The sequence below is a fragment of the Loxodonta africana genome, chromosome 12 (genome assembly GCF_030014295.1).
Source record: "Loxodonta africana isolate mLoxAfr1 chromosome 12, mLoxAfr1.hap2, whole genome shotgun sequence".
Taxonomy (NCBI): Eukaryota; Metazoa; Chordata; class Mammalia; order Proboscidea; family Elephantidae; genus Loxodonta; species Loxodonta africana.
The window spans coordinates 22,331,536-22,344,929 of record NC_087353.1 but is presented as its reverse complement, the minus strand read 5'-3'; the positions used below and the strand labels follow the sequence as shown (position 1 = coordinate 22,344,929).

Sequence of the window (13,394 nt, the reverse complement as noted above, 5' to 3'; positions counted from 1 at the left end):
ACTCACTTCTGCAATGAAGACTGTTCTGGGTGCTACATCTAAAATAGATTATTATCAACCCTTCTGTCTGCCCAGTCCTCCTCCAAAGGAGACACTGGGCCAAGTAAAGAGACCAGACCTAGAGTCACCAAACAAGGACAGGTTGCCAGAGAGCTGGGAGCATGGACATCATCTCTTTACTTTAAGAATGAGGACACCGAGGCCCGGGAGCGGGGGGGGGGGGGGGGGGGCGGGGAGGGTCACAGAGAAACCTGCAACCCAGAGCTCTAGTGTTTTAGTCCAAATCTTGGACCTCCCCTTTTTTTGCTCCGCTAACTCAACGGCAGTGGGTTTTTTAACAAGGGAGTGTGCAGAGCATAGAGCCTAGCACACAGTAAGAGCTCAATAAATGTCACCTGAGCAAATGTGAGCCAGGCTGGGGTACAACGTAGCTAAGTTCTGCACTGAGGTCACAGCCTTAGCAAGCCATCGGCTGTTCAAAAGATCAAAGGCTAGTGATGCCGGTAGCTGGCAAGGGAAAACAGAGGTGCCATCATGACGTTAGCCATGATATGAGCCCATGGGATGGTAGTTAGCATGCAGAATTTCAAGCCAGGAAGACCTGAGTTTGAATCCTGGATCTGTCTCTTTTACTCATGAACCTTTGGGGAAGGGCCTTAATTAGTCCAAGCCCACCTAAAACAACTGGAATAGTAGTAACTACCTCTGAGGTTGTTGTATAAACCAAAGGAGCAAATGGGTAGAGGGTACCCAGCAGACATCCAGGAGTCAGGAACAAACACTCAGCCTTAGTCTCTGATTGCTGTATGTCTTATGGTTTTCTAGAACAAGGTTTGTATCCCATTCCTAACATGGGGAGGCACTTAGTAAAGGTTTGATGAATAAAGGTATGAAAAAATTAATGCTAAATAAGGAGCAGTCTACAGAAAGGCAGTCACATTTTAAATTAAATCTCATTTGCATTCCATTCTACACAGGAATAATCTTAAAAACAAAATAGGGTTGTGTGACACACTGACAAACAGGCCTCAAATGCAGCCCACCTGGGACCTCCTCACCAACACCAACACACCAGTTGCCATCAAGTCGACTCTGACTTATGGCGACCCCTTGTGCATCAGAGTAGAACTGCTCCACAAGGGTCTTCAATGGCTATTTTTGGAAAGTAGATCGCCAAGTCTTTGTTCTGAGGAGCCTCTGGTTGGACTCGAACTGCCAACATTTTGTTTAGCAGCCAAGCATGTTAACCATTTGTACCACCCCGGGACTCCCCTTCCTACCTCTAAAAAAAAACCCCAAATGCTGTCTGAGCCATGAAGAAGAGTAGAGGAGACACTTACCAAGAAGAGCATTGTGGCCGTTGTCATCTGGTAAGAACCTCTTGTCAACAGCACACACCAAGAGGTGGTCTGGCAGGCTGGGGGACTTGGCCCCCACAAGGAGAAAGCCTGCAGGGACGTCAATGTGCTCACTGGAAATGGAGACAAGGCGCAGGTCCTTCCCGGCCTGGCAGAACCCTAGGAGGAATGGACACATGTCTGAGTAATTTCCACAGAACAGGAATTTATACAGGCAAAGGGGGGGAAACTCACACTGTCAGGAACAATTCTTACCTCTGGGTGTGTTTTACCTTAAAGTTAATTCTGATGGATAAATTTATAATCATACTTATTCATGATATTGATCACATGCATGCTAATTATTTTTATGACCATCAGCATCATCATATAATATACATTAATCTACAAGTAAAGCACAATCGGAAAAGAATTTATAAACATATTATGGTAAACTAAAATGCATACAAGATACACATGTAAGAAATTACATGTAATTTGATTTTTTTTAATATCCTGCATTTTACCTATTTGAGAAATAGGCAAATGTCAAGAATAAAGGGATGAGAAACTAGTAATTTTGGTTGTCTCTTAGGACGGGAACCAAGTGACAGACAAGAACACAGACAAGGCCTATGCATACAACAAGATATTTCATGCTATTCTCTTTTGAATCTTAGACTTTTTAAATACATTTTAATTTAATATAGTTTAGATCTTTTAAATATAGTTCCTCCTGAAAAAATCTGAGGCAATTTCAAAAAGTAGCTCCAAAAAGAAAAAAGGAATCAGAGGAAAATGATTAAAATTTATAGGGGCTTGTTCTTTTTTTTTTTTCCTAGGTTGTTCTTGGGCACATTTAGTCTGATCTCCTATACCTTTTTCATCTTTAGCTACCAACTGAGACAATGAGAATTAACACACACCCTGACTACCCCAGGCCCTCCCTGTAAAACCCTACAGAATTTTTTAAAGTTTTCCTCCTGTGTGTACAGTGCTTTCAGATTTGCGATATATCTCCTCCAAGTTCTCTCCTATGCCCCTGGGAGGAAGGCAGGAGAAGGGAAAGCTGGTGGGGCAAGGAGCTGGCAGGCATGAACCCAGCACCTATTGTGTGCCTGGTACTGGGCTGAGATAAGCTCTGCAAAGCTCTCATTCAATCACCTATGAGAAAGTACTACTGCCCTCAATTTAAGGATATGGAAGCTGAGGCTCAAAAAGGTGCCCAAAGCTGCTAAGAGGTGGATCAGGATGGGAAGCAAGTCTGACTTGCAGGCTTGGGGTCATTCCCCTTCATCATCTTGGGAAGTTAAGCAAAGTCCCTGGGGTTAAGGTGATGCAACCAGCAGGTCTGCTAAGCCCACGTCCTGAGCCCTTCCCAGGCACATGCTGCCCCTGCCTTCTGCTGAGCAGAGGAAGTAGGCAGGCACAGTGTCTGCTGCATTTATTTAGAGGTTATCTGAAAATTGCTATAATGACCATTAGAGAGTTTACCATTCCCTTATCATTTAATTAGATGGTCTTTCTGAACACTAGAAGTTCTACCTTGGGAAGAGTCATCGTACTGATCCGCCTTTCACTGGAATAATGGCCCCAGTGAGGGCTGAGCGCCTTCCCTGCCAGCCATCGCTTGCAGGCCCAGGGCCAGGCTCAGGCAGGGCTCACAGGGCCTCCACAACCAATCTGGTCACTTCTCCAAGACATGCCACAGTAAGGTAGGCCTGTACCTTAGTAAACTGTAGTTCCGCAAACGGGCTATATTCTCACCCCTCTAAACAAGCTGTTTCCTGTCTGGAATTTCTCATCTTCCCTCAACTCCTCAGAATCTCATGGCTAACTCCTAATAATCCTACAAAACCCAGATAAGGGACCAACTCCTCCAGGAAGCCTTCCCCAAACTCTCTACCTGCATTAGGAGCCTTTCCTCTGCTCCCACCACCTCTGCTTACCCACCCTACCCTAGTACCTACCACCTGTGTGCAAAGTGTCTGTTTACCTATAGCCCTCCCCCATTAAACTTGGATCTCTTTATTTCCAAAGCAGAGGTGCAATAATTGTTTTAACTAACTGACTAAATAACTAACTAACAACACCTCTTGACTAGTATGTCAACAGGACAGATGAACTACTAGCCCTCAGAGAGACTGCCCAGCTTATGAATGGCGAAGCCAGAAATTTATACCAACTCTCCCCAAGCCCAGAGCGCAAGCGCTTACAACTAGACTAAACTACCACCCTACTTAGCATCTCCCAAGCCTCAGTTCTTCAACGTTAGAGGAATAACATTACCGGTTTTACAGACTTCCTGAGAGAATATGCTTTTAAAACAGTTAAATACTAATAATTATGGAAGATATGAGTCAGAATTGACTCGATGGCACTGGGTTTGGTTTTTTTGGTTTTATCATTCCGACTAATCGGTTCTGAGTTAAACACGCTGTGTAAGCAGGCCCGAGCTGGGAAAATGTATTCTAGTTTTCAAACCAAGGTATAAAAGCGAATTTGTGGATCCAAACCATTTGTAAAGTTGTTGTTAGGTGCCGTCAAGTTGGTTCCAATTCATAGTGATCCTCTGTACGACAGAACAAAACACCACCTGGTCCCATGCCACCCTCAGAATCATTCTGTTTGAGCCCACTGTTGCAGCCACTGTGTCAATCCATCTCACTGAGGGTCTTGCTCGTTTTTGCTGACCTCCTACTTTACCAAGCATGATGTCTGTCTCTAGGGACCGATCCCTCCTGATAATACGTCCAAAGTACATGAGATGAAGTCTCGCCATCCTCGTTTCTAAGGAGCACTCTGGCTGTACTTCTTTGCTATTCGTAAGGTTTTCACTGGCCAATTTTTTTGAGAAGTAGGTCGCCTGGTCCTTCTTTCTAGTCTGTCCTTGTCTGGAAGCTCCACTGAAACCTGTCCACCATGGGTGACCCTGCTGGTATTTGAGATACCAGTGACATAGCTTCTAGCATCATAGCAATACAACAAACTGACAGATGAGCAGTAGATTTGTGAAATTAAGGCTGTCCAAACACGGCTGAGGGGCTATGACCCTCAGAGCCCCACAGTGTGGTGTACTCAATGCTGCTGGCACTGGAGCACCGGCCAGGCTCACATATCAGGGCGTGGGATGGCAACAAGGCCCCTTCACACCAGCACCAGACTCAGGCCTGGCAGTTGGCCCTGCCGTGGACACAGGGCAGCAGGGAGGGGGCCCACCCAACCTGGGGGCTGGCAGTGTCTTACCATCGGTGCTGCAGCATCCTTCAAGCGGAGGGTGCATCTGGTAAGGATTTGGGGGGCTGTTTGATTCCAACCCTCCTTCTCCCTCTTCTTCCTCTTCCTCATTGTCCGCTCGGCTTCCAGCTAGAAGTGGGAAAGAAAAGTGATGGGTCAGGCAGGCAAGTGCCATCCCAAGTCCTCAGTGCTTCCTTTAGGACCTGTTCCCACCTGGAACCACATGTTCAACAAAGGCACAGGACGTGTGGGACTACTCCCAAATTAGTTCCACTCATCACTTAGCAAGTAATTATTTAACAATTAATTAATCCTTACAAAAACACTACAGCTCAGACATTATCTCCCTGCTTTAGCAGAGGGAAAAACTGGGGCTAATGAAGTAACATGATTTGCCCACAGTCACATGGCAAATAGACTCGGCTCCCTGCCTGGCCTCTGGACTTCAAATTCAGGTTCATTTCTCTTCCCATCACACCACAGCTCTGCACGTGCGCTGCAGGTTCAATACATATATAATTGGCTGACAAGGACTGAGCACAAAGTTTGGACATACTAAAAAAAAAAGCAGTTGCTGTCAACTCCAACTCATGGTGACCCCATGTGTGTCAGAATAGAACTGTGCTCCAAAGGGATTTCAATGGCTAATTTTGGGGGGAAGTTATTCATCAGGCCTTTCTTGTGGGGCACTTCTGGGTGGACTTGAACCTCCAACCTTTCAGGTAGGAGCTAAGCATATTAACCGTTTGCACCACCCAGGTCACAGGGATTCCCTGTACACATTAGGCACTCTAAAAATATTTGTGTGGAAGGTACCATGGTATAACACACAGACCATTTTATAGATAAGGAGAGGAGCCCTGGTGTCACTCTGTTTAAAGTGCTCATGAGGAAAGGAGGAAGACCCTTAACGAGGTAGACTGACACAGTGGCTGCAACAATGAGCTCAAGCATAACAACGATTGTAAGGATGGATCAGGACCGGACAGTGTTTCATTCTGTTGTGCACCGAGTCGCTATTAGTCGGAACCGACTCGAGGGCACCTAACAACAACAAGTGAAATAGTATTTCAGGAGTTAGGACAAACGTGGAACTGGCCCAGAGAGCCAGGAATTGGCCATGGAAGTCCCACCACTCCCTGTGTGGGTTCCTATCACTGCAGTAAAATCAGCTTCTTGCTGCCTCCCCCTGTACTCTCCGCTCCTGAATGCAGGCTCTACCCTCGTTCACTTCTGTATTCCTGGCATCCTGCAAAATGCTCATGCTCAGGATATGTTTGCCCAATTGATCTGAACGTAGGCAGCCATGCCTTATTTAACCCAGCACCGTCAGGGAGCGGGGGAATTTCATATAAATGAATTTTCCAGGCTGTTGAAGTTTAGTCCTTCTAACTCCTTTTAACTTAGACATTGTGGGTAGAAATCTTTCTTAACTTGCCTGTCTTTAAATGGCATTTAATAAACAGCATACCATTTTCTTGATGGAACAGGGTCATTACGAACAGCCTTAGGTACACTAGGCTAGGATATGGTTAATGCTCCTTTTTGTTTCTCTGACTCCTCTTTCAGTGCTGGTTTCTTAGTTATCACTTCTGTTCTCACCTTACTTGGCTCTATTGGTTTTAGGTTAACAGAGAAACTGTTAGCAATGGAAAGAAACTGGACCATGATTCAGGGGTTCACATTTTAGTCCTTGGATCTGCTACTGTCTGCGTGGCCACAAAAAAGTTACTGACCTTCTCTGTGCCCCAGATCCCACATCTTTAAAACGAGGCAGTTAATCCAGATGAGCTCTAGGGCCACTTGGAGCTGTGGCAGTATATATGGGGAAATACGGCCCTCAGAGTTGCAGAGAATGTTCCAGAAGTGATTTAACCAGGTACAGGATAACAGGAACCTACTCGATCGCTTTTTTGGCTAACAAATATCACAAGTGCATGGCTTAAACAAAAAGAAATTTATCTTCTCACAGTTTAGAAGGCTAGAGGCTGGAAACAGGACGCTGGCTCTAGGGGAAGGCTTTCTCTCTGTTGGCTCTGGGGGGAAATCCTTGTCTCTTTCAGTTTCTCTCCCTCAGTGTTTCCGTGATCTCCACGTGGCATTGATCTTTCCCATTTGTGCTTACCTGCTCCTGTGCCTAATCTGTTCCTTTTATATCCCAAAAGTGACTGGTTTAAGACACACCCTACACTGATACGGCCTCATAAACATAACAAAAAAAACCTACTCCCAAATGGGATTACATCCACAGGTATAGGGGTTAGGATCTATAACACATATTCTGAGTGGGGGCACAATTCCTAACACCTGGGCACATGACCTTGAAAAGATCACAGCCAGAACTGAAGAATTCCTATTGTCACAGCCCTCCTGAGTCCTGATGACACAAAGGTGAAAGACTGTAAAACGATTACCCAGGAAAAAAACAGAAAGAGGAAGAGAATAAACTCCTGAGCCTGGTTCAGATGCTTCCTTCCTGCCATTAAATGGGGGCGTGGAGTGGTTTTAGTAGAAGGTATAGTCATTCCCAGACCCTAGGCGCCTATGGCGCCTGCAATGCAGGACAGGTCTCTGTGGGGGCTGAAACTGCCCTGGAAAGTGGGTGATATAGGAAGCTCTGTCTGCAAAATAGATGAGTCCCACAGCAGTGCTCCAGAGGCTCAGAAGGGGATGACGAAGACACCAACTATTATAGAGAAAAAGGGTGAGGAAATCCCTGGAGAACTAAAGCCGGCAGCCCCCAGAGCAGGAACCTTCGGAGCACAGAGGGCACGCAAAGGAATGTCTGCATGCTATTCTGCTAAGCCAAAAAGAACAGGAATTCAGACTCTCAGAAAATAAGAAAGAAGAGGACTTTAAGCCTCAGAAGTCAAAGAAAGAGCTCAAAATCCTTTAGTCAGTAAGAAAGCAGGATTAAAGGTCAAAGGTCTACAACAGACATTCCAGGGCCTTTGATGGAATCGGTCAGCCTGCAACAAGTGTGGGGAGACACTCTTAACCAGGAACAGACCAAGCCAGACATGTTTACCAAGGTCTCCTGGCAGGATGAGGGCTTTAAGATGGCATTAGGCAAAACGAACTGGATTTGGGAGCTTAGGGTCTTAGTAATAAAACACACAAACCCAAAACTTCCATAGCACCACGTTAATCCATGGGGCATAGGACTATTCATTTCAACATTCACACTGGATCTTGTTTTCCATTCAGAAGAAGAAACTCTTTGACATTCTAAATGGCTGGAAGTATAGGAATTTACCTACCTCTTATTAAAAAAAAAAATTAATAAATACCTACCCTAAAATGTAGGGGTGGTATCTGTTTTGCTCCGCTGGTCTTTAAAAAATAAATAAATAAATAAAATGTAAAAAGTTTTTCTCCTGGATGGGGTAGTAAGACCCCTAATTCAAAGAACAAAGTAGTAAATGCCTCGGCTAAAGCACCCTCACAAATACATAAAATGTTAACAGATCCAAGGGGTGTTTAGTATACCAGCACCCTGGTCATAAAAATCATCTTTAATGTTATTGTCCGAGGAAGGACAGCAATAAGATAACAGACCCTGACACACAGACAGACAGACAGACAAAACAAGATGTGGCTTATACAAACCAGTCTGCACCAAGTTTTATGATGCAGAAAACCAAGGCTCGAGCTGAGTGCTTGGTTTATGGGGACAATCAGCCAAGAGGAAAGAGACTGCCCCTTCCCACTCCATTCCCCACCACCCACCCCTTGTTCCCACCCCCGCAACCTACTGCACCAGAAAAACGTGATCTCAGAGGATTTCTATATTCTGTTTACAGCCAAATGGGAAAATCAGAGAGAGGACCCGCTCTGGCTTTCATGCCGATGCGAAGGCTGAGCAAAATCACTCAAGGCTGGCAGGCAACCTTCAGCATTCGACAGCAGAGGACTGAACACTGTACGTGAAAAGCTGTTCTGGAATGTTCCACCTCACCCTGAGGAGTCAGTGCGTGAAAGATGCAGCCTCCAAACTGGAGGTGGGGGAAGAGGTACCCTACTCAAGGTCTTAAACCTAAGGAACCACCAATTAGAGATCCTCAAGGAGCTTTGTCCTCCTCTCTGTGAATATCCCCAGGGCTACTTAACCCTTTTACCTGGGAGCTGCCAAAGCTAAGGATGCAACTCTGCTACTCAGTCCCTCCTTCTCAGCTCCAAGCAAGCCAATCTTCCATCTTTCCGAATTAAGGGATCCCACTACTTTTTTAACTTGTGGAGGTAAAACACACACCATAGAGCTTTAGGTACCATTCAAATGTACTATATTATTATTAATTTATCATGACCAATAAAGATTTTTAATACTATGAGAAGTTAGGGATGGCCATTTAATAACTATTTCACAAAAGTATTCCAGCTGACCAAAAACAGTCTATGAAATATTGTCCAGTTATTTCTTAACTCCCCACAGTATCACAGTCAGCATTTCACACGCCAGAAAACACTGGCGCTTTCAGCGTGAACACCAGAGACTTCTTGGTTCTTCTAATTCAAGGTTCTGCCCACAGTCTAGTTTCTCGCAGACACAGATGCAGTTCCATTAGAGTCTTAGCTGTGCTATATGCAAAGTTAATTTCATAAGGACTTTAAAACCCTGACAGAAGGAATGCCTCCTTGCTACAATAAGGAACAGTCAGGTATCACAGAGACTCAAGGCAGGGCTCCTTAAAAACAAGTAACTCCGTGCCTCCTTTTTCTTTATGTACAACCCTCCCGAACCCATTACCCCCACAACCACCAAACACACACACACACACACACACTCACATACATATACACACGTACTCACACACACCATGACTGCCCCAGCACAGGATCTGGCACCATGCATGCCTTCTAATTAACTAATTTATGCTTTAAAATGGTTCCTCTTTCACTTCAATAGGTAAGTGAAAGGAGCCCTGGTGGCACAGTGGTTAAGCACCCGGCCACTAACTGAAAAGTCAGTGGTTTGAATCCAGCAGCCAGCCAACAGCCGCTCCTTGGGGAAAGATGTGGCAGTCTGCTTTTCATATACATTAAGGCCTTGGAAACCCTATGGGGCAGTTCTACTCTGTCCTATAGGATCACCATGAGTTGGAATCGACTCAACGGCAATGGGAGGCAAGTGATGTCTACAGATAACTTCAAATGAAAGATATAAATTTACAAAAAAAACTTCAATAAGAGGAACTCTCTTGTACTATGAATTATAGGATTACTTTTAATAACTATAAAAAATACAAACTAAAGATAAAAATATACAACTATTTTATTCCTTGGATAATTAAGTCAACCCTAAAGTTGTCCCCCATGCTTGAAGATAATCTACTTATTTATTCTTGTCATACATTAAAGGAAACCCTGGTGGCGTAGTGGTTAAGTGCTACAGCTGCCAAAAATAAGGGTCGGCAGTTCGAATCCACCAGGCGCTCCTTGGGAACTCTATGGGGCAGTTCTACTCTGTCCTATAGGGTCGCTATGAGTTGGAATAGACTCAATGGCACTAGGTAGGTATACATTAAATTCATAAGGGTTTGTTTTTGGTTTTTTTCAAAGTCTGTAGAAGGCTCTGATACCTATCACAAAGAGAAGCTACCTAGACTACTTTGCAAGGATTTGCCCACGAATCATAGGACAAAGAGAAAAACATACAGCTGAGGTGCAAAAGCATGTTAAAATGTCTTATTTAATCAAGTGAAAATGCCAAATCTTTTATTAAGAGTATAAATAACAACCAGTTCAAAACAGTCTAACACGGTCTTCTCCCCTCTCCTATTAGTCCGATGAATAATTCTAGTCCTTCCAACATTATGACTAGTTGCATTCCCGAAACTTATTTTAATTTCAGCCAAACAAGGACTTGTGTGCAATTTTCTTTTCCTGGTAATTCTTTTCTGTTAGACTCAACATGGTTTTCTACACACAGCAGAAAAGCAAACAGTTTTGTTCTGTTGCTACACCAACCGTGCATCATTAAAAAAAAAAAATACACAAACGCAACTCCTACCTTCCAGAGAGGATAACTGCTGCTCAGCTTCCAGGTACAACTGGGAGAAGATTGGCCTGGGCACCAGGTTATTGGAACGCAGGGAGGCTTCGATGGAATTATGCAAGACTTCTTCAAAACGGGTCGTCTTCAGCTGTCCAGCGTAAGAATTTCCCATCTTCAAAAAACAGGATGGATTCTTCTGGTTAAAACAGCATTTCAGTTTCAGTTTTAAAAAAAAAATCGATCCCACACATGAAGCCAGAAGTAGAAGGTAAATCAGCAGCAAGGAAGGAAGGGCCAGGCTGCCTTCATTCAGCAAAGACAAGGAGAGCGGGCAGCTCTCCACGGCAGCAGATACTGCTGGGTGATTACAGGAAGTTATATAAGTCACAGCTTTCTCCAATTCAGCCCGCAGAGAGCAAAGCCTGACACCTCTCAGAAAATTTTACTAGAATGGGCTTTTAGTCAACCCCAGGGCTCACAAGATCCTCAGCTCTTGCCAGAGATGTGATGTTGCCCGTGACAGCCGCCCACCAAATAATATTTTATTTTCCATGACCTGAAGAACAGGCCTTAAACACCTGATGTATGTTACAGCAACTGACAATTCAGCAATCCATGACAACGGGCCCCAAAGTTTATGATTACAGGAATCTGCCTTTATCCTCACCTCCTCAGAAGGGAGGCTAACCGAATTATTTCATCAATGCCTTTTCTGCTAAAAGGCTGATGGTTAACATTCTTCCATTAAAATGTCTTTTAGTTTATTACATTTAAAAGTAATGCATAATTACATATGGAAACCTAGGGATTACAGAAGAGGGAGGAAAATCACTGATATTCCTGTCCCCCAAAATAACCACTGTGATTTTTTTTTGTAGCAGCTCGACTGAAATATAGTTCACATACTATACAATTCAATAGCTTTTACTGTACTCACAGAGTTGTGCAACTATCTCCTCAATCTATTTTGGAACATTTTCATCAATCACCCCAAAAACCTTGTACTCTTTAGCCATTCTCCTCCAGCTCCCCTAAAGCCCCCTTCTAGCCCTAGGCAACCACTAATCTTTCTGTAGATTAGTCTACAGATTTGTCTATTTCTATAGATTTATCTATTTTGGGCAGTATATATAAATGAAATCATACAACACATGGTCCTTTATGACTGGCTTCTTTAACTCAGCATAATGTTTTCAAGGTTTATCAGAGGTGTGGCGTGTCTCATTACTCCATTAGCACTGTGATAATTTGATGTATTTTTTCCAGACTTAATTCTCTTCGGAACTTGGGGAAGGAGGGAATGCGAGATTGTATTCACATGGTTATAATCATACTATGATAGCATTTTGGATTCTGCTTTTTCACTTGACATACGCATTTCACTCAACCTTTTTATGAAGGTTTTTAAAACAATTTTAACGGCTGCATAATCTCCCACTGAATGATGGAATTGAGATTTTCGCAAACATTTCTCTTTGGTCACGTGATTAAATCTCTATTTTCAGTCCTTCTCAAGAATTATAATTTAAATTTATACACTTTCCTAGTGTTTTCTAGTTCGTTAAATTTAGTCTTTAATTTATAGTTCCTTCTGTTTCCTTTTGGTTTAATTTCTTGTACTTTTTTCAAACTTCTTAAGAACGACTATTACCCTATTCATTTTGCATCTTCTTTAAGGCTATACATTTTCTTCTGAGTATTTCTTTTGCTGTGACACACAGGTTAAGTAAAAAGATTTGGCATAAAGTATTCTCCTTTTCATTTCCTAGGCAGCTTATAATCTCCCTTTTGATTTTCTCTTTGATCCAATACTATCTAGGAGTATATGCTTAGTTTCTAAATAGTCAAGACTTGGGGCGGGGGGGAGGACAGTGAGCTTTATATTATTTATTTCCAATTTTTACTGGATTACAATCAAGGTTGTAGCCCATAAAACTCTAATTTTTAAATATCTGCAGGGTTTCTTTGTGATGAAGGCCTGAGGCATTTTTACAAATACAGATTTAAGAAAAGAGATGCATAAACTGTGTTCACGGGATGAAAGGAGATAGACAAATGATAAAGTTACTCAATTCTTCTATATTCTTGTATCTTTCTTGTCTATTAGTCTGTCAATTTTTAAAGTAGCATTTGATTTAAAAAAAAAAAAAATAGCACCAAGAGCCTGCACTGAAATAACCACAGGATGATAGTTTCCTGCCTTCACTTACAATGATGGGCACACACTAGATACGAGGCAGCCTTCAAAAGCCAGGCAAGACCTCGCACCGCACTCTTGACTCAAGATTTATGTAATAAACTCCCCCGTCCTTGTTCTGTTGGTGGCAAAGCAACTTCAAGATGTTACCACTGGTGCCCTTAAGGATCTCTGATTCCCTCTGGAAGGTAAAATGAGCTGGGGTAGTCGTGTTGATTTTCTGCCTCTATTGTAAGGAAGGTTCAGTCTTTCCTCTTTCCAACTAAAAGTAAATGGAAACCATTAAACACTTCCTGCTTGTGGTAATAACTCCTGACCACAGGGCCCCTTGGTCGGCCTCTGCTTACAGCCTGGGGAAATGAGCTGTTGGAGGATTGCTTCAGGAATTAGCCTCAACAAAAAGAAAGGGCTTCTGAAAGACAGAGGTCAGCTGCTGGAGTAACCTAATAGCCTGAGCCAGAAGAGGCTCTGGGGTCCTTCTGTCTGCCTTTTTTCTGACTTGTTGCATACTTCAATACATGAATATGGGGATACCGGCCATTTTGGGGACACTTACATTATTCTCAATTCAGGGTGGTCCATTTTAAAGAAAAAAGAAACCTGCCGCCAATTAATAACATCACAAATG

The 13,394-nt window shown here is 43.3% G+C and overlaps 1 protein-coding gene across 1 annotated transcript in view; it reads right to left on the bottom strand.

The window, feature by feature from the left end:
* GREB1 (growth regulating estrogen receptor binding 1) overlaps nt 1-11,114 on the bottom strand; it is a 98,223-nt gene extending 87,109 nt beyond the window's left edge. The window contains exons 1-3 of the mRNA XM_064295037.1: nt 10,585-11,114; nt 4,584-4,703; nt 1,341-1,517 (exon numbers count right to left, since the gene is read on the bottom strand). Of these exons, the coding sequence (XP_064151107.1) occupies nt 1,341-1,517; nt 4,584-4,703; nt 10,585-10,741 (454 nt within the window). The 5' untranslated portion in view covers nt 10,742-11,114. The remainder of the gene's footprint in view (nt 1-1,340; nt 1,518-4,583; nt 4,704-10,584) is intronic.
* Nucleotides 11,115-13,394: the final 2,280 nt, after the last annotated feature.